Source organism: Archocentrus centrarchus, chromosome 14 (assembly GCF_007364275.1).
Source record: "Archocentrus centrarchus isolate MPI-CPG fArcCen1 chromosome 14, fArcCen1, whole genome shotgun sequence".
NCBI lineage: Eukaryota > Metazoa > Chordata > Actinopteri > Cichliformes > Cichlidae > Archocentrus > Archocentrus centrarchus.
Genome location: NC_044359.1, coordinates 112603 through 136257, shown reverse-complemented (window position 1 = coordinate 136257; position 23655 = coordinate 112603). Strand labels below are relative to the sequence as shown.

The 23655-nt window shown below is 42.7% G+C and overlaps 1 protein-coding gene across 1 annotated transcript; it reads right to left on the bottom strand.

Annotated features, from left to right (window-relative positions):
* Positions 1-401: 401 nt before the first annotated feature.
* Positions 402-17908, bottom strand: LOC115792560 (uncharacterized). The gene is made up of 5 exons (XM_030747144.1): positions 17620-17908; positions 7025-7422; positions 6831-6923; positions 6549-6756; positions 402-1159 (listed from the first exon to the last, which is right to left on the bottom strand). The coding sequence occupies exons 2-5, from the start codon at positions 7394-7396 to the stop codon at positions 1014-1016; spliced, it is 819 nt and encodes a 272-aa protein (XP_030603004.1). The 5' UTR covers positions 7397-7422; positions 17620-17908; the 3' UTR covers positions 402-1013.
* Between the last annotated feature and the right edge of the window lie 5747 nt (positions 17909-23655).

Here is a 23655-nt window from a genome sequence, read left to right as displayed (position 1 = left end):
GTTTCTGGATCCAGCAACATCTTTCGCTGAGCCTGCAAGGATGTGTCAGTGTAGAAGAACTGCCCACTTTTAGGGTCTAACATCAGCTGACAGGGGGCAGAGACTCTAAAGTAGGCTCCAGGTGCTGCAACAGAACCAGACACATCAACATCGAAGTCCCCACCCACTTGTGCAGGTAAGAATCTGGGAACACTGCACAGAAATGGCTGTGGATTAAGATGATGTTTTTGTTGCTGATGTTGTTGTAGGTGGTGATGTTGTTGCTGAAGTTCTGGTTGCTCCTGACTTGGCGGTGTTGCTGTACTGCCATGATCCTCTTGATTTTGTGTGTTCCTGGGCTGGTCCATTTTTTTTGAGAAATTTCCTGTTGGCTGGCTCTTGACCTCCTCAAACCTCCTGGGTAGGTGGTTGCTGGGATCAGGTGTGGGCTGCTGTGTCTGGACGTAGCTCAGGGGTGTGTGAACATAGCCAACCTTCCCTAAGTGAGGGTGCATAGCAGCAGGGAAGGTGGGCTGCAGGAGCTGCTGGGAGGAGCAAGGGGCAGATGGAGCAATCATGCCCAGGATGGAACTCTGTTTCTCAGCAAAGTGTGGTGGCTGGGTCATAGCTCTCTCTGATTGGTTGGGTTTCATAGTGGGTGGGTCTAACAGGGTTAATTCTGCGCTGATGATTAGCTCACTGCCTCGTCTCTGCTGTGTGATTGGTTGTCTAAATGGTTTACTCTGCTTCTTGTCTTGTGATTGGCTGAAAGATGCAGCAACCTTGGAGACGTGACCTTTGACTCCCACTTCCTGCTGGTAGGCGGGAGGAGGGCTGTCCTCCTGGCCAATTGCTTTGAATCTTCTTGTTGCATTATTGTCACATGATACTGATGTTGTTGTAGTGAATGAGTGGCTGTATGTGTGTTTGACTAAACTCCTCATGTCTCTCACCACATGAACTGGAGCTCTGGATGCAATTCCACCTGTCTGGCCCCCCTGCTGCTTCTCAGGTGGAGGTAGGAAAGGTGAGACCTACGGGTTCTTCCTCAAGTTGTTCTGTTCCACCTGCATCTTCTTTGATAGCACGTTCTTAATGAGGCAGGATGCCATCTTTGTTTTGGTTTCATCCAGAGAGAAAGACTTCTGAAGACGCCTCGAGGTTCCTCCAACTAGGAACCCTGAAACAATAAGAAACTAGATCAGAGTCACTCAGAATCTTCTCATTTTTATTTTTTATTCTCTCTTACTTTTTTAACTTCACAGAACAAATAGAAATGATAGCAATAATAATAATAACAATGTTTAGTAGAAAAGACATGCATATTTTCTACAGACACACAAAAGATCAGCAACATAGTATACTATCGAGTACAGTGTTCATTTTGACAGCAAATTTTGATTTAGTTTTAGTCATAATTTAGTCATTTCAATAGTTTTATTTTTAAGGCCTTTACACACAGGACATGTAAATTGCGTTAAAAATTGCGTCATGCCTTAAAAATATTTTTCGGACTCGCCTGTTCTTAATGCAGCCGTTCACACCAACCGCGTCATTTCACAGGACGATTTTGCGGCATTTATTTTTTCAGATCAAGTTTGATTTTTCTGACTTTCACAAGCGAACAAACAGATCTGACCAATCAGAGCGCTGCATTTAGTAACGTGAGCTCATAGCTCAAAATGTACTGAATATACAGTGATGTGGGAACAGTAAACTAGTATTTTACCTCAGACACACAGCTACACGCTGTTCTGAGTCAGTCGGCTCTCTGATATTAATCTTTGCCTCCTCACATGTGATCCCAACTCTGCCAACAAAAGCTCAAACTGTCCACTGACATCCTGAAATATGCATGAAAGCATCCATGATGCAGCATCAACTCTGGGATCAAACCATGAAACTCTCCCTGATGCTGATTTCTTATGAGTTGGATGAACCCAGAATCGGTTTCTTCCTTCTCTTGTTTAGAAACATCAGGACCTCATTACATCATTGCTTGATGTCGACTGCATTTTTTTTTCACGATTTCCATCGACTAAAAGGGTGTAAAATGTAAATGCTTTTTCTTCACTTCCCTTGAATTAGTAATTATACAGACTTACAAGTGGCCTGGATGTTAATATGGGGATTAAATAAGCCTAATTCCTGTGGACACAAAAGCAAAGGTAATACGACAAGTGTAATGTACTGGGGCTATAATGTGCATTGTATCACGAAGAGGAATAATGTTGTGTAAACATAATATGATGTTTTTCTTACAAAGTAGCTGAATTTAACAGAGCTAACACTCTTAGTTCGTATTTTCTGAGTGGTCAGTGAAGGTGGTCTGTGCGTGTCTACCTGTTGTAATTGGCTGGGTGTGACGAGAGAGAGAACGAGAAGGGGAACGGGAGAGAACGGGCGCGGCAGTGTTGGCCCGGAATTCGCGAGCACGAGATGAACTAACAGAGAACTGAATAGTAAATACTACCAAGTGACTGTTAGTAGGAGGCGTTTGTGAAACCACCCGCCCGACAGCTGTGCAGCAACGGACGACAGTGATTCCGATCCAGGCATGGGCGGCTAACTAACGGCTAGCAGGAGTTGTTCGTCACAGTGACTAGCGCCATCTTTTTTGCCCTGTCGGTGGCGAGTGGTGAGCGGAAAAAAGACTGTGGGCAAGAACTGGCTGACTGTCGTCCGGAGAAGACGAGAAGGTGAGCTGAACTGTAAGTCGGACGTTTCTTGTGCAACCAGCGGTCAGAGAAGAGAAGTTTCGCAGCCCTGCCGCAGCGTGCAACAATCAGGCCTGCAACGTTTGTGTGAATGCGAACGTGTGAGTGGGGCCCATGTATGAGTACTGTTGATTGAATGTGTATATTTACCTGACCAAGTAGTTAGAATTAATCATCATAGCCTAATCCATAAGGACTGATTGGGTAAAACCCAATATATATATATATATATATATATATATATATATATATATATATATATTGGGGAACTATGTGAGAGTGCTGTTTGTAGATTACAGCTCAGCATTCAACACCATAGTTCCCTCCAGGCTGGTCTCTAAGCTGCTGGACCTGGGCCTGGGCCCATCCCTGTGCAGGTGGGTTCACAGCTTCCTGACCAGCAGACCACAGGTGGTACGAGTGGGTCACCTCACCTCATCCTCCCTCACCCTCAACACTGGATCCCCCCAAGGCTGTGTGCTCAGCCCTCTGCTGTACTCACTGTACACCCATGACTGCGAGGCCACGTCAGAGTCCAACGTCATCATCAAGTTTGCTGACGACACTGCTGTTGTGGGACTGATCTCCCACAATGAGGAGACAGCCTACAGGAGAGAGGTCTCCCGCCTGGAGAACTGGTGCCAGGAGAACCACCTCCTGCTCAACGTCAGCAAAACAAAGGAACTGATCGTGGACTTCAGCAGGAAGCAGCAGAGGGACTACCATCCACTTGTCATCAGTAGTGCTGGGGTGGAAAGAGTGGACACTTTCAAATACCTGGGAGTGACCATCTCACAGGACCTGTCCTGGACTCATCACATAAACATCACTGTGAAGAAGGCCAGACAGCGTCTCTACCTCCTCAGGCGGCTGAGAGACTTCAAGCTCCCACTCAAGGTGCTCAGGAACTTTTACACCTGCACCATCGAGAGCATCGTGCGTGGGAGCATCACCACCTGGATGGGAAACTGCACCAAGCAGGACTTCATGGCTCTAAAAAGGGTGGTTCGTTCAGCTGAACGGACCATCAGAACCACCCTCCCCAACCTGCAGGACATTTACACCAAGCAGTGCAGGCTGAGGGCCAAGAAGATCCTAAAACAGCCCAGCCACCCCGGACACTCTCTCTTCTCCCTGCTCCCATCAGGCCGGCGTTACCGCTGCCTGAGGGCTAAGACTGAAAGGTTGAAGAAGAGTTTTTACCCACAAGCCATCCGTCTGCTCAACTCTGAGCCCTAACTGAAGTGTTATTGCACAATGTAAATATGATAATTTATAATCTATAATTCCACGTAAAAGTGTGTATAGTGTATAGTATATAGAGTATAGTGTATAGTGTGAATTGCTTATTTTTATTTTTATTCTTCTTATTTATATGTGTGTGTATATATGGTTGCAGGTACAAAATAAATTTCACTGTGCGTTGTACTGTGTATAACTGTGCATGTGACGAATAAACACTATCTTATCTTATCTTATCATGGGTAGAGTCTCCACCATTAATCAGAATCAGAAGGTTTTTATTGCCATATGGGTGAACAGGTTCACAGCATTAGGAAATTGCTGCGGTACTTCGTGCTTACAGAAAGAAACAAATAAGTATAAAAACTATAAGACAATATACAAGTGTACAAATTGCAAATATACAGAGATATTAGAGCTATAACTATAGCACAATATTACAAAATTACAAAATTAAAATGATGGTTTTGCCAAAAATCCTCTATTTGTTCTCACTGATCCCTAATAAACCTTCTGTTGCTTGGTTTAAGACACTAGATTCAAACATGGTAAAATTTCTGTGGAAAAAGAAACATCACGAATAAGTTTAAAAACTTTACAAAAGCCAAAACGCAGTGGTGGTCTAGAGCTACCAAATTTTTTATCACTACTTCTTAGGCAGTAGGTTGCAATATGTTTCAAAATGGATCAAACCAAGTTCACTAGACAGCCCATGGTTGGACCTAGAACAAGCACTTTGTGGAAAAAAAAATCTCTGATCTACCTTTCATTAGCTCCTGTATCAAGCAAGATAATTGCTTTAAAAGCCTTAACATAAACACCTCTCTGACAGCCTGGTGGGAATTTTAAAAAATAACTAAGTCTTCACTTATCCCAAGTAAACTGACACCCATTTGGAACAATCCAGATATATGCCAGAAAAAGAAAGTACTGAATTTTCTGTCATGGCATGAAAACTATCCTCATGAGTTGGAAATCAAAAACTGATTTATGTATTACTCACTATAGAAATTTACTTTTTGATCACATTAGTCTAGCGAGAATGTCTGCCAAGGTGCCGCAACGAGTGGGGCCAATTCCCTGACTCTGCTTGCTGCATTGCATGATGTCCCACCCCTCCTTTTTAATTACACCACACAGCTCACAACACGTCATAGTACACATAGGGCCTTGGGGGGCAGGTGTGTCACACAGTGGCTAGTGGGTGGAGCTGCCGAAGTGGCTCCACTTATTTGTTCGCTACTGCCTGCTCCTCAATTTTATTTACATCTTAGACATTGAGGGCCTTGGGGGAATGGTGTGGATGGGCGCTGTTGTTCAGTGCGCATGTTACACCTGCCCCCCCCCCCCCCCCCCCCAAACACACATACATTACTACAAACTACAGCAAGACTGTATGTGTATTTGTGTGTATATGCATGTATATATATATGTGAAGGTGTATGTATGTGTAGCTTTTATCTTTTTTTTTCCTGCCCCCCCCCTTTCCCTTTGGGGCCCCCCCTTTCCTTTGTTTGGTGGTTTGCCGACATCTTACAATTATAAAACATATACATATGTTAATTATACATGCAATAATATAGGTGTACACAACACTATTTTTCCAGGAAACAAGTGAAAGATCAAATAGCATTTTTTGTGCTTTGCTCAGGGTATTTAACGATCTGTCAGGTTTCTGATATGTGTCCCCCCCAATAGTAAACTCATTCCTACACCCTTGAGTGAGTGTGACTTGGGGGTGTTGATTCATTAATCAGCTCTCTGTAAGGCAGAGTAAATCAAACATCGATTTGGAAGAGATAGGCCTGCTCTGGCCCCTGAAAGACAGTCAGTAATGGTTGTTGGTGTCATTAGCTTCACGTTTCTCAAAAGTTGCTAGTAACCGGAGTTTGTTCCTCAGCAGGTGTGTTGCTGAGTAGGGAAAAAGTATTTGAAGTGTGAATGGGTTGGTGGTGTACTGAGGGCTCCTTTTCAGGTCTACACTTTCTCCACACAGTCACCCAGGCAACCTGACTTCCCAGCTGCTCAGAAAAAGTTGCTGAGGGAGATCTAACGGTCTATGTTTAATGAGGTTAATGAGATTAATAAATCACTTCATTTTCTTTTTAGTGACATTTTACACATAGCCCCACTTTTTACAGAATTAGGGTTATATTTACTTTGTGCATCTACATTTGCCAACTGATACAGGCATGCAGTAGCTAACATTATTACTCAGCTGATGTTTGCTTCCTGTTGCATGTTAGATACATGTCTCCTTCTGTTCAGCAATTTAGTGGGCAGATGGAGAAAATAGTTCCTGTAATAAAGTGAGTTGTAGTTGGATGATGTGACCAGCTTTTCTTTATCATGGATAGGATACTGTGATCATCCCTTCCTGTTTTTTGTTTCAGAAGTCAGTAGAGTTTGATCAAATTAAAGCTGATAGTCTGAACAGTAACCTGTAAATATGATAAATAAAAACTCATTTTGGTGATTGCTTATTAATAAACAGCAAAAATAACTTTATGTTCTCATTGCTTTATCTGTGCTACCAGGCATGGAGAAGGGGCTGAGCTTACTGACAGAGATAGAGGAGGCAGCCTTGTTGACAGGTAGAGGCGCTGTTACCTTGGGCAGCCCCCTTGAGCAAGCCCTTGTAGACCTTGTAGCTGTCAGCATCACTGCTGGTCCTTGAGGTGGCGTGGAAGGACGCTGGCATACTGTGTTGCCGTAACAGCAGGTCTGGCCAGGGACGAGCAGTGGAACATATCGGCTCATTGGCTGATGCATCAGTATTAACTCCTCTGTCCTCAGCAGGTCCATCCTTCAGTATCATCTGGACAGGAAAACAGATAAGTGAGCATACAGTTAAACTGGCAGAAGACAAACCTGTACTTTATCAGTGATTACCTGTTCAACACTGTCCTTGCCATCCTTCTTTTTCTTCAACTGAATCTGACGTTTAGGAACCATCTTTAGCCCCTCTCCATCTTGACCTTTCATCTAGATGGCAGGTAACAGATGCTAATCATAAAAATGAATACACATCAAACTAAGCCCCGCCCTCACCTTCATTTAGCTAGCTGATGATGACGATGACTCACTTGTGTCTCCATGGTGATATTGATGCACTCAAAGCCACTCTCTGGAACAGACTCATCATCGGATTGGACAATGACAGAGGGAGAGAAGTGGAGGGAAAGATCTTCCTCTGACCAGTCACTGATGCTCCCCTCATCTTCCTCCTCCTCCTGTGCTTTGGAGCCATGGGTGGAGCAGATGTCCAGATAATCTGCCTCACTCTCACCTGTGCAGGTGAACTCAGAGGTCTTCTCTGCAGGGACTAGAGAACATAATGGAGGGATTTGTGGCTCAGCATTTTGGTGAGGCAACATGTCAACTTCTGGGCAGCGGTGAGCACTGAGGAAGGCACTCCAACCTCCTCCTCGTCTTGCTGTGTCTGTCTGGCCACTCATTGTTTCCTTTTGATGTGTTTGTGTCTCTGGAGGAAAAACAGATTTTAAACAAATGTGAATGATAAACATGAAAGCACTGAGGAGACTGTTTGAACATGTAGAAGATGATTTTACATTAAAGCCCAAAAGAGAGAAGAAGAACAAGCAAGTAGTCCTGGCTGCTCAGTTCAGTCAGCATTATGACGTAATAGAGGTAATCTGAGCTCTGCTCTTTAAGTATCTGAGTTCCCACAGAGGTAGAGTTCAGAGACACTCAGACAGATGAAGATGATCAGTCAACCTTACAGAAATGCACCCAAGATGTGATAGATACACATTTTACTTGCGGAACATGAGGAAAATAAATGATTGGAAACTGGGATACTAACTAGGAACACAGGGAGCACAGGGAATGAGGAATAAGCCACAGCCATGATGACAACAAGACTCTGACAAAGGACAAAGGGAGGAGAGACACAATATACACAGAGGGATAATCAGGGAACAGGCAGCTGAATGTAATCATGGTAGACAAGACAGGGAATTAATACTGAACACTGAGCACAAGAGACAAAGACTGACAAAGTAAAACAAGAAACTACTGAACATAGAGACAGAAACGTAGACTTGACACAGGAAGGCAGACACATGGAGGAGGAACATAAACATAAAGAACCAAGACGCAGAGGGAGAAACTAGACTAAGAACCAGAAACTGAAAATATAATTGAATATACTTAAATGGAAAGGGGACAAAAAACAAAACAAGGGATTACAAATGAAAACAGTTATGTCACGGTCCTAGGTCTGCAACCTAGTGTTTTGTTTTGAAGGGACTCTTGTATTTGTTAGCTTTATGGTTTATATTGTTCTCTTTATGCATTCTTTAGTTCCCAGTGACTTTTGACTTTAGTTCTCCATAGTCGCGTTTCCATACGGAACTACTCAGTGCAACTCAACTCGACTCACTTTAAGCCATTTCCATTAGTATCTGGTACAAGGTTGCAGGTACCTTTTTTGTACTCACCCGGAGTCCCAAGGGATTCGAGGTGATCCAAAAATGTGACATGAAAGAACAGCATGCCACTGATTAGCCAGGGAGTGTCTTCACTAGTGGAGTCATAAGAGCAACTCCTTGACCAGAATAAAGTGTACCATTTTTAAAACCTGACAGCAAGAAAATGGAGGCACGCAAAGCACCGGTTGAATCCCCATACCGACAGTTTGCAGTGGTAGTTTTACAAAAAGAGAGCCATCTGAAACACACACACAGCGTACATATTTATAACCCTGTGCTGCCAGGCGATCACCACTGAAGCACCCGTTACCTGCCCTTACTAGCTGTGAACAGGTGGTTAACGCCGAGCCTGAGGTGGCTGATCAAAGGAAATTTGAATTACTGTAATTATGCGACAGTTTGTCCTATCGGAATCTTTCAAATGGTTTCTGAAAGCTGAGAAACTGCACTTCACAACAAAAATAGGGTATTACTGTGGTTGCTTACAGCAGCACTTTTGAAGTACACTGAGCCGATTATGACATGTTTGGCGGTATAGGGTTATACTTAATGATAACCTTCATCCATTAAAACATTGTACGGGGGACTTATGCATGATGATGATATTAAACTGTCATTAGCCATTATCTTGCCTCTATCTCATCCGCTGTTGTGTTGTGTTTTGAGCACATACAAATTACATCATGAGACTACTGCTGCTATATCGACTCCACCCACACTGTGGTGGTCCTCAATTGCAATGGAAACACAACATGACCGTGGCGAGTTGTGTTGGGTCGACCCGCGCTGAGTAGTTCCGTATGGAAATGTGGCTCACAAGTTCTCTCCTGTTGTGTTCCCCTCTGTGTGGAGTCTCCTGTGTCTGTCTCCCCATGTTGTGTCAAGTTTGTTTCTCTGTTCCCTCATTGTCACACTTCCTGTTTAATTTCGCCAGTCTCCTCTTCTCTGTGTGTTGTGTTTAGTTTTATTTCCTTGTCTTGTTTCTGTGATTATCTTCGGCTGTGCTCCTCACTTGTTGCCTGTTCCCCAGTTAGCCTTCTGTGCATTTATTGTCTGTCTTCCCCTGCTTCTTCTTGGATTCTTGTTGTTTTGCTCCTTGTGCTCCTCAGTTTTTTCCGAGTTTAGGTTTTCCTTAGTTTTGTACCTGCCTTGTTTAGTTCCTTTTTGTTTTCAGTCCAAATAAAGGCTCACCTTTTTCTTATTAATAACTCCCCGCTCCTGAATCCTGCATTTGGGTCCTTGCCTCCACACACATCACATCAGAATCAGATTTGTTTTGGCCAAGTATCTTTACACACACAAGGAATTTGGTTCCGGTTGATGGTGTCTCTCTAGTACTATACAGTGTCACATAATTCAACATAAATGCTATACTATATACAAATATAAATACAAATCTAAGAAAAGGAAGGAAGGTGCAGTGTAATTTAAGAACTATACTATACAATACTATACAATATACAAAATCTAATAAATAATAAAATAAATTAAAGTGTAGTGTGCGTTGTGGTAAACAGCAATATCTCTATTCTGTACACATTTTGGCAATGTATGTAGAGATCAGTGTTATTGATCAGCTGTTAATGACTGTGATGGCATGAGGAAAGAAACTGTTTGAGTGTCTGGTAGTTTTTGTGTACAGTGATCTGTATCTCCTGCCTGAGGGAAGGAGCTGAAATAAACTGTGTCCAGGGTGTGAGGAGTCTGAGATGATTTTCTTTGCCTGTTTCCTGGTTCTAGAAGTGTACAATTCAATTCAATTTTATTTATATAGCGCCAAATCACAAAATACAGTCGCCTCAAGGCACTTTGTATTGTGGGTAAAGACCCTACAATAATACAGAGAAAACTCAACAGTCAAAAAGACCCCCTATGAGCAGCACTTGGCAACAGTGGGAAGGAAAAACTCCCTTTTAACAGAAAGAAACCTCCAACAGAACCAGACTCAGGGAGGGGCAGTCATCTGCCGCGACCGGTTGGGCTGAGGGGAGAGAAAGACATGCTGTGGAAGAGAGCCAGAGATTAATATCAATTAATGATTAAATGCAGAGTGGAGTATAAACAAAGTAAATCAGGTGAATGAGAAACAGTGCATTATGTGAACCCCCCAGCAGACTAGGCCTATAGCAGCATAACTAAGGGATGGTTCAGGGTCACCTGATCCAGCCCTAACTATAAGCTTTATCATAAAGGAAAGTTTTAAGCCTAATCTTAAAAATAGAGAGGGTGTCTGTCTCCCGAATCCAAGCTGGAAGCTGGTTCCACAGAAGAGGGGCCTGAAAGCTGAAGGCTCTGCCTCCCATTCTACTCTTAAGTATCCTAGGAACCACAAGTACGCCAGCAGTCTGAGAGTGAAGTGCTCTGTTGGGGTGATATGGTACTATGAGGTCTTTGAGATAAGATGGTGCCTGATTATTCAAGACCTTGTAGGTGAGGAGAAGAATTTTAAATTCTATTCTAGATTTAACAGGGAGCCAATGAAGAGAAGCCAATATGGGAGAAATCTGCTCTCTCTTTCTAGTCCCTGTCAGTACTCTAGCTGCAGCATTTTGGATCAGCTGAAGGCTTTTCAGGGAGCTTTTTTAAGACAGCCTGATAATAATGAATTACAATAATCCAGCCTAGAAGTAATAAATGCATGAATTAGCTTTTCAGCATCACTCTGAGAAAGGATGTTTCTAATTTTAGAAATATTGTGCAAATGCAAAAAAGCGGTCCTACATATTTGTTTAATATGTGCATTGAAGGACATATCCTGGTCAAAAATGACTCCAAGGTTTCTCACAGTGTTACTGGAGGCCAAAGTAATGCCATCCAGAGTGAGTATCTGGTTTGACACCATGTTTCTAAGATTTGTGGGGCCGAGTACAAGAACTTCAGTTTGATCTGAATTTAGAAGCAGGAAATTAGAGGTCATCCAGGCCTTAATGTCTTTAAAACATTCCTGCAGTTTAACTAATTGATGTGCGTCATCTGGTTTCATTGATAGGTAAAGCTGAGTATCATCTGCATAACAATGAAAGTTGATGCAGTGCTTTCTAATCATACTGCCTAAGGGAAGCATGTATAATGTAAATAGAATTGGTCCTAGCACAGAACCCTGTGGAACTCCATAATTAACCTTAGTGTCTGAAGAAGACTCCCCATTTACGTTAACAAATTGGAGTCTATTAGATAAATATAATAAAAACCACTGCAGTGCAGTACCTTTAATACCTATAGTATGCTCTAATCTCTGTAATAAAATGTTATTGTCAACAGTATCAAAGCTGCACTGAGGCCCAACAGGACAAGAACAGAGATAAGTCCACTGTCAGAGGCTGTGAGAAGATCATTGGTAACCTTCACTAATGCTGTTTCTGTACTGTGATGAATTCTGAAACCTGACTGAAACTCTTCAAATAAACCGTTCCTCTGCAGATGATCAGTTAGCTGTGTTACAACTACTCTTTCAAGAATCTTTGAGAGAAAAGGAAGGTTGGAGATTGGCCTATAGTTAGCTAAGACAGTTGGGTCAAGTGATGGCTTTTTAAGTAGCGGTTTAATTACAGCCACCTTGATGGCCTGTGGTACATAGCCAACTAATAAAGACAGGTTGAAACATCAATAATTGGAAAGACTTCTTTGAACAGTCTAGTAGGAATGGGATCTAATAAACATGTTGCTGGTTTGGAGGAAGTAACTATTGAAGTTAACTCTGAAAGATCAATTGGAGCGAAAGAGTCATTACTAGTTAAAGTGAAAGGAATAGTCGGCTCTACAGAGCTCTGGCTCTTTGTCAGCCTGGCTACAGTGCTGAAAACAAACCTGGGGTTGTTCTTATTTTCTTCAATTAATGATGAGTAGTAGTAGTCAGACAGAAACTCTGAGTAAGGACCAGGTGGACGATAGATAATAACAACTAAAACAGGTTTTTGAGTTTCCCAATTAGGATGGACAAGAGTAAGAGTCAGGCTTTCAAAAGAATTAAAACTTTGTTTGGGTCTGTGATTAATTAATAAGCTGGAATTGAAGATTGCTGCTACTCCTCCTGCTCGACCTGTGCTTCGAGCATTCTGACAGTTACTGTGACTCGGGGGTGTTGATTCATTTAAATTAACATATTCATCCTGCTGTAACCAGGTTTCTGTAAGGCAGAACAAATCAATATGTTGATCAATTATTAAATCATTTACTAAAAGGGACTTGGAAGAGAGAGACCTAATGTTTAATAATCCACATTTAATTGTTTTATTCTTTGGTGCAGTTGATGAAGCTGTATTATTTATTGTTTTTGAATTTTTTTGCTTAAATAGCTTTTTGCTGATTTTAGCTGTTTTTTTGGTGGTCTGGGAGCAGGCACCGACTCTGTGGGGATGGGGTTTTGGGGGGATGGCAGGAGGAGAGAAGCTGCAGAGGGGCGTGTAAGACTGGAACTGTGTCTCCTGGTCTCAACCCTGGATAGTCAGGTTTTACGAGGGTTAATAAATTTGCCCGATTTCTACAAATGAGAGCTGCTCCATCCAAAGTGGGATGGATGCCGTCTCTCCTAACAAGACCAGATTTTCCCCAGAAACTTTGCCAATTATCTATGAAGCCCATGTTTTTTGGACACCACTCAGACAGCCAGCGATTCAAGGAGAACATGCGGCTAAACATGTCGCTCCTGGTCTGATTGGGGAGGGGCCCAGAGAAAACTACAGAGTCCGACATTGTTTTTGCAAAGTTACACACCGAGTCAATATTAATTTTAATGACCTCCAATTGGCGTAACCGGGTGTCATTACTGCCAACATGCTTTCACATCTTACCAAATCTACGATTAGCCTTAGCCAGCAGTTTCAAATTTCCATGAATGTCGCCTGCTCTGGCCCCTGGAAGACATTTGACTATGGTCGCTGGTGTCTCTAGCTTCACGTTTCTCAAAACAGAGTCGCCAATAACCAGAGTTTGTTCCTCGGCAGGTGTGTCGCCGAGTGGAAATAAACGGTTAGAGACGTGAACAGGTTGGTGTTGTACCCGGGCCTTCTGCTTAGGATTACGCTTCCTCCTCACAGTCACCCAGCCGGCCTGTTTTCCCTGCTGCTCGGGATCTGCTGGGGGGGGGGCTAAAGGCGGCTAAGCTACCATGGTCCGCACCCACTACCGGGGCCTGGCTAGATATAGGATTTTCCAGGGTGCGGAGCCGAGTCTCCAATTCAGAAAGCCTGGCCTCCAGAGCTACAAACAGACTACATTTATTACAAGTACCGTTACTGCTAAAGGAGTAACTAAAAATGTGACACCCAGAGCAGGAAAGTGCAGGAGAGACAGGAGACGAGGCCATGCTGGTAGTGAGTCGGCTAAGAGCTAAGCTACTAGCTGCGCTAAGCTAGTGAATTTCTAAAAACAAATAAAGTGAATTATGTGAATACAGGTGATTCAGCAAAGAGTGTGCTCTAGATAAAGTAGGCGAAGATTACACTAAAATATGTTGTTATCCAGATAGATCGAGTTATACAGATTTAACAGCTAACAGACAGCAAGACATGACTGTGCCCTGAAACAGGAACAGGAAGTGATACAATACCGCAGTGAGAGCCAACACCAAGTGACAGCGCCACCAACGAGACCAGACAAGTCCTGAAGGTTGGGCAGAGGAGCACCAATGATTGTCTCAGCATTTCTAATAGTTCTCTTCAGTCTGTTCCTGTCTTGTTTTGTTGCTGCTCCAAACCAGATTGTGATAGACGAGCACAAGACAGGTTCAAAGATCGTGGAGTAGAACTGCTCCTGTGGTAAACCATAATTCCTCAGTTGGCCCAGAAAGTACATCCTCTGTTGGGCCTTTTTGAGGATGGAGCTGAGATTGAGCTCCCATTTCAGGTCCTGAGAGATAGTGGTTCCCAGAAACTTGAAGGTCTCCACAGTCATCACAGGGCTGTCGGTTATAGTGAGGGGAATCAATGATGAGGGGTGTCTCCTGAAGTCCACTGTCATTTCCACAGTCTTAATTGTGTTTAGCTCCAGATTGTTCTGACTGCACCAAAGCACCAGCCGTTCCACCTCCCTCCGATGTGCAGACTCGTCACCGTCATGTATTAGTCTGGTGACTGTTGTGTCCTCCGCAAACTTAGAGTTTTCACATGGTCTGCTCCCATGCACCATGACAAATAACTTTTCAAAAGTCCATTGAAAGTCCATCAAAACACTAGGCTTCAGACCTAGGACCATGACAGTAAATGTATTTTGTACACAGACCTGTACCTCAGTGAAACACACTGTTTGAATGAAGGATTTAATAATTTAATAAAAAAAAAAATCTCTGAAAAAGCATCAAGCCAAAAAAATTATGCTTTATTAAAACATCTGAATTCCCATTGTAATTTCCTTCAGAGCCACTCATTATGGTTTTATTATGACACTAAAAAATTCTAGAGATTTTGAAAAGGATGGAGATGAGCAGTAAATACAGAACTGATTCTTTGATCACTCTGAGATGATTCACGTTTTTTACTCATTTGGTGTCCACCTTAAAACTTCTTTGAAATAATTTTTGCATAACCTGCAGATGACTTTTGTTCATATCACATATGACAGACAGACTCTTTTGAACATCGGAATACCGTACTCTGACTGTATTCTGAGACCTTTTTCTCCCGACCTGGCTTGGCCCCGGGACATCCTGTGCCAATGGACTAACTCAGACAAAGGAGGGCACGGGGCCCCCAGGTCACGCACAAGGCCCTAAAGGAAAAGAGCTGGCATAAGAGAGAGATGAGGTGTAAAGCACACCAAACACCACTGTGGAGCATCCTGCTGGCTAATGTCCAGTCATTGGATAACAAGCCAGACAAACTGAGGGCTAGGATACAGTTCCAGAGGAACATACTCGACTGTCCCCATCATCCCCTCAGGACATGGTTGACCCCCCCCCCCCCCCCCCCCCGTACTGGGCCACGCCGTACAGTGGAGTTCTTCAGAGAACAAGTGAGTCTGGGAAATCAAGAGGAGGAGGTGTGTGCCTAATGATTAATAGCAACTGTTGTGACAGTAGGAATGTTGTCCCTCTGAAACAATCCTATTCCCCTAACCTTGAGCTCCTAACCCTCAAATGCTGCTCCACTACCTGCCCCACGAGTTCACTTCGGTCATCTTCAGCACTGTCTAGAGCCCTCCCTAGGTGGACATGGACATTGCATTATCTGAACTACATTAGACTATTTCCATCAATCAGGCTAATCAGCATGATGCAGCTCTCATCATAGCTGGGGACTTTCACAGTGTAAACTTGAAAAAGGTGATACTGGAGTTTATTCAACACATAGACTGCTCCACCAGAGGAGAGAGGACTCTAGACCACTGCCATTCAGAGAGGGCTACAAAGCAAAGTCTCTTCTTCCCTTTGGGACATCAGATCACATCTCTGTCCTTCTCATGCCAAAATATAAAAAAAGGCTAAGGCACAAACCCCCTGCTGTGAGAGAAGTGACACGGTGGATTGATCAAACAGGGGCCGCTCTGCAGGGTGCGTTGGATTCAGCCAACTAGGACATGTTTCACAGCAGTGTAGACTGAGACATCAAGGCGTTTACGGAAACAGTTTTGGGATTTATTGGGAAAGTTGTTGATGACACATCACTTTGGAGGACCATCAGGACTTTTCCCAACCAGAAGCCGTGGGTGGATAAATAGGTCTGCAATACTCTGAGGTCCTGCACCTCTGCCTACAACTCTGGGCTTGCATCTGGGAATATGGAGAACTACAAGGCTGCGTCACACAATGTTGTGGTGAAAGTGGCAAAACACTGATATGACTACAGACTGGAACAACAACTACAACAGTCTGACTCAAGGGGACTGTGGCAGGGACTGCACACTATCACGGAGTACAAAGCACCACGCACACCCCCGGTGAGTGCCGATGCTTCTCTGGCTGATGAACTTTACAATTTCTTTGCGCGCTTCGAGCCGGGAAGTCCACAGCCCATTGCGCTCCCAGGTGGAAGGGCGGAGACACTCACTGTGATGGAGCGTGACGTGAGGAGGGCATTTAGAAGTGTAAACACCAGGAAAGCGGCTGGACCAGACAGTATTAGCAAACTTGTCCTTAAGACCTGTGCTGACCAACTGGCACCTGTGTTTACAGTGATATTGAACCACTCACTGAAATTGTGTGTGATTCCCACCTGCTTCAAAAAGTCCACAATAGTCCCAAAGAAACCACACCCCAGCAGCCCCAAATGACTTCAGTCCCATAGCGCTCACCTCTGTGTTAATGAAATATTTTGCAAGACTCATCAAGACGTTCATCACCTCCTCACTGCCCACCACCCTCGACCCACTACAGATGACACATAACCTTCCTCCTCCATAAGAGCCTTTCACACGTGGACACTGTTAAGGGGAACTATGTGAACATGCTGTTTGTAGATTACAGCTGAGCATTTAACACCATAGTCCCCTCCAGGCTGGTCTCTAAGCTGCTGGATCTGGGCCTGGGCCCATCCCTGTGCAGGTGGGTTTAAAGCTTCCTGACCAGCAGACCACAGGTGGTACGAGTGGGTCACCTCACCTTATCCCCCTTCACCCTCAACACTGGAACCCCCCAGGACTGTGTGCTCAGCCCTCTGCTGTACTCACTGTTCTGTCCTCTAGTTTCCCAATGCGTTCTTCCACTTCACTCAGTCTATTATTTACCCTGGTGATTTCTTCTTTTATCATTTCCAGTTGTTGTTTGTTCTCTTTTCGAAACCCTCTCAGCTCTTGTGGGATCAATTCCAGGTTGCCCATTGCTGTGGCTCTTTTGATGTTAGCACGTCCAGTACTTGTTAGCTTTAGCCTCCCATTCATGGCAGCTCCCTCCTGCCATGTTGCCCAGTAGTGAAATCAAACAGATATCCAAGCGGATGCCTAAACCCTCTTTTCTTGTCACTTTCAAAGTGTATAAATTACTCAGTTTGTTCAGCGGTTTCCATGAAATTACTTGGGTTCCATCGGGAGCTCCTTCACCATGCAGCCATCACCAGGTTGTTCTGATGAGTCTTGTATTTTTACTACTTAATATTGGTTGCAGGTACAAAATACATTGCACAGTGCATTATACTGTGCATAACTGTGAATGTGACAAATAAACCGTATCTCGCTATCGCCCTCTTCTTTGTGCACTTTGATAAAAATCTGAAAATTCTGCACATGAAAGATTATCTGAAAGGTGAAAATAAATCTAATCAATAATCCAATGAATATTAGTTACAGCATATCCTTACCTGAGAGAAAATCAGTGTTAAAATCCAGAGTTTAAAAATCAAACAGGATCTGAGTGAGGATCATGTCCTGCAGTCAAACATTTGAGGTGAGACTTGATTCAGACTTCTCGAGATCCTGGTCCTGGTCCTGGCTCTGACTCAGGTCTGTTGTCCTGGTCCAGGAGGAGCATTCAGTCTCTGTATTTAAATCAAACTGAAGGAAATTTTCAAAGTTTTCAGGTTAAGAAATCTAGTTGAGAATAAGTTCTGGTCCCAGAGCAGCTGCTAGGTTTAAAATCGGGTCAACACCAGCTCAGTGTCAGGCGAACAACACCACCTGTGCAGTGGGAGGGAGAGAGAGAGAGAGAGAGCGAGAGTGTTGCTGATGGCCTGCAGGTCCAGAGAGAGTGAGGTGGAGAGCCTGAGATAAACAGAGAGGAGTGAGGCGGTGTCGGGCTGCAGTTTTCTATTTCAGGAGGTGACTGACAGATGAGGCTGTAGCTTGCTTGCCCCGAACACACTCCACACACTCAGCTATAACCCTGGGACCATCATTGTAACAGCAATAATAATAAAGACAGGTCAGAGAGGAAAGAAATGAAGCTGTTTGTGTTACTTTTTCAAAAAAACATTTGTGTTACATTTTACGAAGACAGACACAAAATAGTTTAAAATAACTGACAGTGTTGGACAGAAACAAGCACTGTTCAGACAGACTTTTATTTTGTAATCAAACTGTTTGATGATGTAAACCAAGGTCAGTGTTTCTGTACCAAAGTGTGACCCTGCCACTGCATATGCTTCAGGTTTTTATTCACAAACAATGACAAATGTCTGGTTTTAACTCGTGACAGTAAAAATATACATATTTATTATTTTAGATCTATGGGGGACATATCTGCACTGAGCTATAACAGCACAGCATGGCTCTGAACACCTCTGAACCTGCAAATGTCAAACTTCACTGTCACAGTTCAGCTCCAGATATTTATTCATGAATACCCGTATGTGTCCGGTGTATGTTTCTCTCCAAGATGGTTAAAAAACAAAAGTTACTCTAAAAACACAGTACAGGTCTGTGTTTACATGTGTTTGTGTTCACAGGCAAAATTCACACGATGCAGTGCAGTCTGCAGGTAGTTCCAGGTATTACAGTTATATTAAACTCACTACAACAGTTTGTCTGTGTTTGCTTACAGGAACGTCTGACTGTGAGTTTGTTGTTTTAGACACAAGCAAAAGTTTTTGTCATCTATCTGTGTGGCTGTGTGGCAGTGAGTAGGTGCTCTCCACGCAACCGGAGGGTCGCTGATTCGAGTCCCCGTCTGAGCATATGCTGTTATTGTGTCCCTTGGCAAGACACTTAACCCATATTGCCTAAGTGTGAATGTGGCTGGTGGTGGTCGGTGGGACTGTAGGTGAGAAATGGCAGGCACATTTCTGTTAGACTGCCCCAGGGCAGCTGTGGCTACATTAGTAGCTTACCACCACCAAGTATGATTGAGGTGCAAATGAATAGTGCATAGAACTGTTAAGTGTCTTTGAGTACCTTGAAAAGCACTAAGGCATTATTATTATTATTATCTATAGACACATAGATGATATACAGGTGTCCATAAAGTACTTTTACAATTTTAGAAATTTATTACAAAAGTAAATGAACAGACAAACATGAAATATTACAAAAATTGAAGTAGATGTTGAAGGATTTTTTTTTGCCTTTTTTAAATACACCTTTACAAGTGCACCATCAGTTGAACTAAGCACATCATGGTGCTCAATTTCTTGTCATGTTTGCTGTAGCATTGCCTTATCAATGGCAGCAATTGCATCAGTGATCTTTTCCTTTAGGTCAGAGATGTCCCATATCTTTGTTTAATACACGATATCTTTAACATAACCCCACAGACAGAAGTCCAAGGGGATGATATCTGTTAATGAGGTGGCCAGGAAATTGGGACATCCCTTCCAACCCACCGGTTTGGAAATGTTTGATTTAGGAACCCATGAACATGCACTCCCCAATGTGGTGGTGCACCATCTTGCTGGAAAATGATGGCTGGTTGAATGTCAATGTCAATTTTATTTCTAGAGCACATTTAAAAACAACATTTGTCATGGCCGGGGAGGAAACGGGCAAGGAAGGGCAAAAACGCAGGACTCCAGAGGTAACTTAAAAGGGCGTTTATTCCACCGGGGAAACACAAAAATACAAAAACCTTGGAAGGGAGGCACAGGGAGACGAAGGGCAGGCGCAGGGAACACAGGAACACAGGAACACACGGACACACAACGTCAACGACGCGACAAGGAACACATGGAAACTGAGGGCTTAAATACACACTGGGTAATCAGGGCAAGAGGAAACAGCAGGGAACAACAGGTGAGGCAAATGAAACTAATTACACAGGGGAAGCAAAGCTGAACACAAAGCACAGGAAAACCAGACTGTCAAAATAAACAGGAAGTGACAAACCAAGGAACATACTGACTAAACACGGGGAACAGGCACAGACTCAGGACAGAGACGCAGACATATCACAACACTAGGAAACACAAGACATCAACCTACTGGGAGGACACACTCAGGAAATAAACTAACACAAAACGCTGGGCCAACGGCCCAGGACATGACAACATTATTGTCCAAAGTGCTTTACAAGATGATCTCAGTACTCTTTTGGGGTTATATAGTTTGAGCAGCTTAGCCAAATAACTGGGTGCAATTCCATTTAAGCCTTTAAAAGTAACTAAAAGAATTTAAAAATCAATATGAGACTGGACAGGGAGCCAGCATAAACCTGCTAAAACTGGAGTGATGTGTTCATTCTTTCTAGTACCTGTTAAAAGACACACAGCAGCTTTTTGGACTATCTGCAAACGATGGAGAGACGATCATTCGAGACCCAAATACAGAGAATTAAAGTAGTCCAATCTAGAGGTGATGAAAGCATGAATAAGTTTTTCAAGGTCCTTTGGAGGAAGATAGGATTTAGCTTTGGCAATTAGCTGTAACCATAAAAAACAGTCTTTACAGCTGTGTTCACTTCCTTCTCAAATTTAAAGGAACTATCAAAAAACACTCCAAGGTTTCTGACAGTCGAGGGGCAGTAAGAAGCAAGAGGACCAAGGATATCAGCTAATTTATCCACAGGGATATGACTTCCAAACACAATAGTTTCTGTCTCATATTCATTTAAAGTAAGAAACTTCTGTGTTAACCAGTCTTTAATATTATGAAGACAGTTAACAGAGGCTGCAGCGGGATGGAAGCATCCAATTTAATAGGAAGATAAATTCGGATGTCATCTGCATAACAATGAAAGGGAATATTGTACTTCCTAATAATCTCACCCAAAGGCAGCATATATAATTAAAACAAGACTGGGCCCAAAATGGACTCCTCAGGAACACCGCAACAAATAGGGGCTGAGGAAGAGGAATATTCCCCCAGGGATACAGAAAAAGACCTCTCAGACAGATATGATCTAAACCATGACAAAACTGTGCCTTTAAGACCAACAACATGTTCAAGTCTCAACAAAAGAATGTTGTGATCCACCATGTCAAAGGCAGCAGTCAAGTCTAAAAGAACGAAAACAGTGGCACAACCTGAGTCAACACTTAAAAGAAGGTCATTAAAAACTCTTGAAAGTGCTGTCTCGGTGCTGTGATGGGGTGTTTATTTGAATTTGAAATGTTCATTTAAAAGGGACAGCCCATATCAAGGAACACCTCAATGTAAATATGCCAGGATTAGCCAAAAGGCTACTTTTCATCTGTAGTCCTTGGCAGGTCAGACAAAAACAAGGAAAAAAAAATAAAAGGAAGAAAAAACCAAAACACCATCAGACAATAGAAAACAATATAATCTGAAGACCAAGTGCGTTGAATTAATAGCAAAGTTTAAGGAGAAAACATGGAGCACACAAAAAGGTGTCTACTCCATTACAGCACTTTAGTGCCCCAGACAACAATATGATCTAAACAGCAAAAGCATTAAATTACATGTGAAAACCCACAATAAAGGATACATCATTAATTACCAGGCGGACAAAGAGTCAGAGCTCTGTAGAGCCGAGTATTCCTTTCATTTTAACTAGTAGTGACCTCATGGATTTCTTACAAATAAAATTTTAGACATTAGAGAAAAAATTATTCATAACCATCTCAAAGATTTATTTTCATGTTCGGCTGCTTTCAGCACTGCTGGTATTTGTTTAGACTCTTTTGCTCCAGTTGATCTTTCAGAGTTAACTTCAATAGTTACTTCCTCCAAACCAGCAACATGTTTATTAGATCCCATTCCTACTAGACTGTTCAAAGAAGTCTTTCCAATTATTGATGCTTCTATCTTAAAAATGATCAATCTGTCTTTATTAGTTGGCTATGTACCACAGGCCTTCAAGGTGGCTGTAATTAAACTGCTACTTAAAAAAGCCATCACTTGACCCAGCTGTCTTAGCTAATTATAGGCCAATCTCCAACCTTCCTTTTCTCTCAAAGATTCTTGAAAGAGTAGTTGTAAAACAGCTAACTGATCATCTGCAGAGGAACGGTTTATTTGAAGAGTTTCAGTCAGGTTTCAGAATTCATCACAGTACAGAAACAGCATTAGTGAAGGTTACAAATGATCTTCTTACAGCCTCTGACAGTGGACCCATCTCTGTTCTTGTCCTGTTGGACCTCAGTGCAGCTTTTGATACTGTTGACCATAAAATTTTATTACAGAGATTAGAGCATACTATAGGTATTAAAGGTACTGCACTGCAGTGGTTTGAATCATATATCTAATAGACTCCAATTTGTTCATGTAAATGGGGAGTCTTCTTCACACACTAAGGTTAATTATGGAGTTCCACAGCGCTCTGTGCTAGGACCAATTTTATTTACATTATACTTACAGTAATCCCTCGCTACTTTGCGGTTTGCTTTTCGCAGACTTGCTGTTTCGCGGGTTTTCAGTCAATATTAGTGTAAAATATTTATCGCGGTATTTTCACTGTTTTGTGGGGTTTTGCGGTACTCGTTCTTCACATGCATAGTATGTGTTGTACAGTAATTATATATTTGGTGTATAAGTGTGTGGGGAGGTTTTATAAAAACTTAAAATAGTGTATAACTACTAAAATAATGAATAAATATTAAAATAAATATAGCGTCCCTACTTCGCGGATTTTCACTTATCGCGGGTGGTCCTGGAACGTAACAACTGCGATAAGTGAGGGATTACTGTACTTCTCTTAGGCAGTATTATTAGAAAGCATTGCATCAATTTTCATAGTTATGCAGATGATACTAAGCTTTACCTGTCAATGAAACCAGATGATGCACATCAATTAGTTAAACTGCAGGAATGTCTTAAAGACATTAAGGCCTGGATGACCTCTAATTTCCTGCTTCTAAATTCAGATAAAACTAAAATTCTTGTACTCGGCCCCACAAATCTTAGAAACATGGTGTCAAACCAGATACTCACTCTGGATGGCATTACTTTGGCCTCCAGTCATTTTTGACCAGGATATGTCCTTCAATGCACATATTAAACAAATACGTAGGACCGCTTTTTTGCATCTGTGCAATATTTCTAAAATTAGAAACATCCTTTCTCAGACTGATGCTGAAAAGCTCATTCATGCATTTATTACTTCTAGGCTGGACTATTGTAATTCATTATTATCAGGCTGTCCTAAAAGCTCCCTGAAAAGCCTTCAGCTGATCCAAAATGCTGCAGCTAGAGTACTGACAGGGACTAGAAAGAGAGAGCAGATTTCTCCCATATTGGCTTCTCTTCATTGGCTCCCTGATAAATACAGAATAGAATTTAAAATCCTCCTCCTCACCTACAAGGTCTTGAATAATTAAGCTCCGTGTTATCTCAAAGACCTCATAGTACCATATCACCCCAACAGAGCACTTCGCTCTTAGACTGCTGGCTTACTTGTGGTTCCTAGGATACTTAAGAGTAGAATGGGAGGCAGAGCCTTCAGCTTTCAGGCCCCTCTTCTGTGGAACCAGCTCCCAGCTTGGATTCAGGAGACAGACACCCTCTCTATT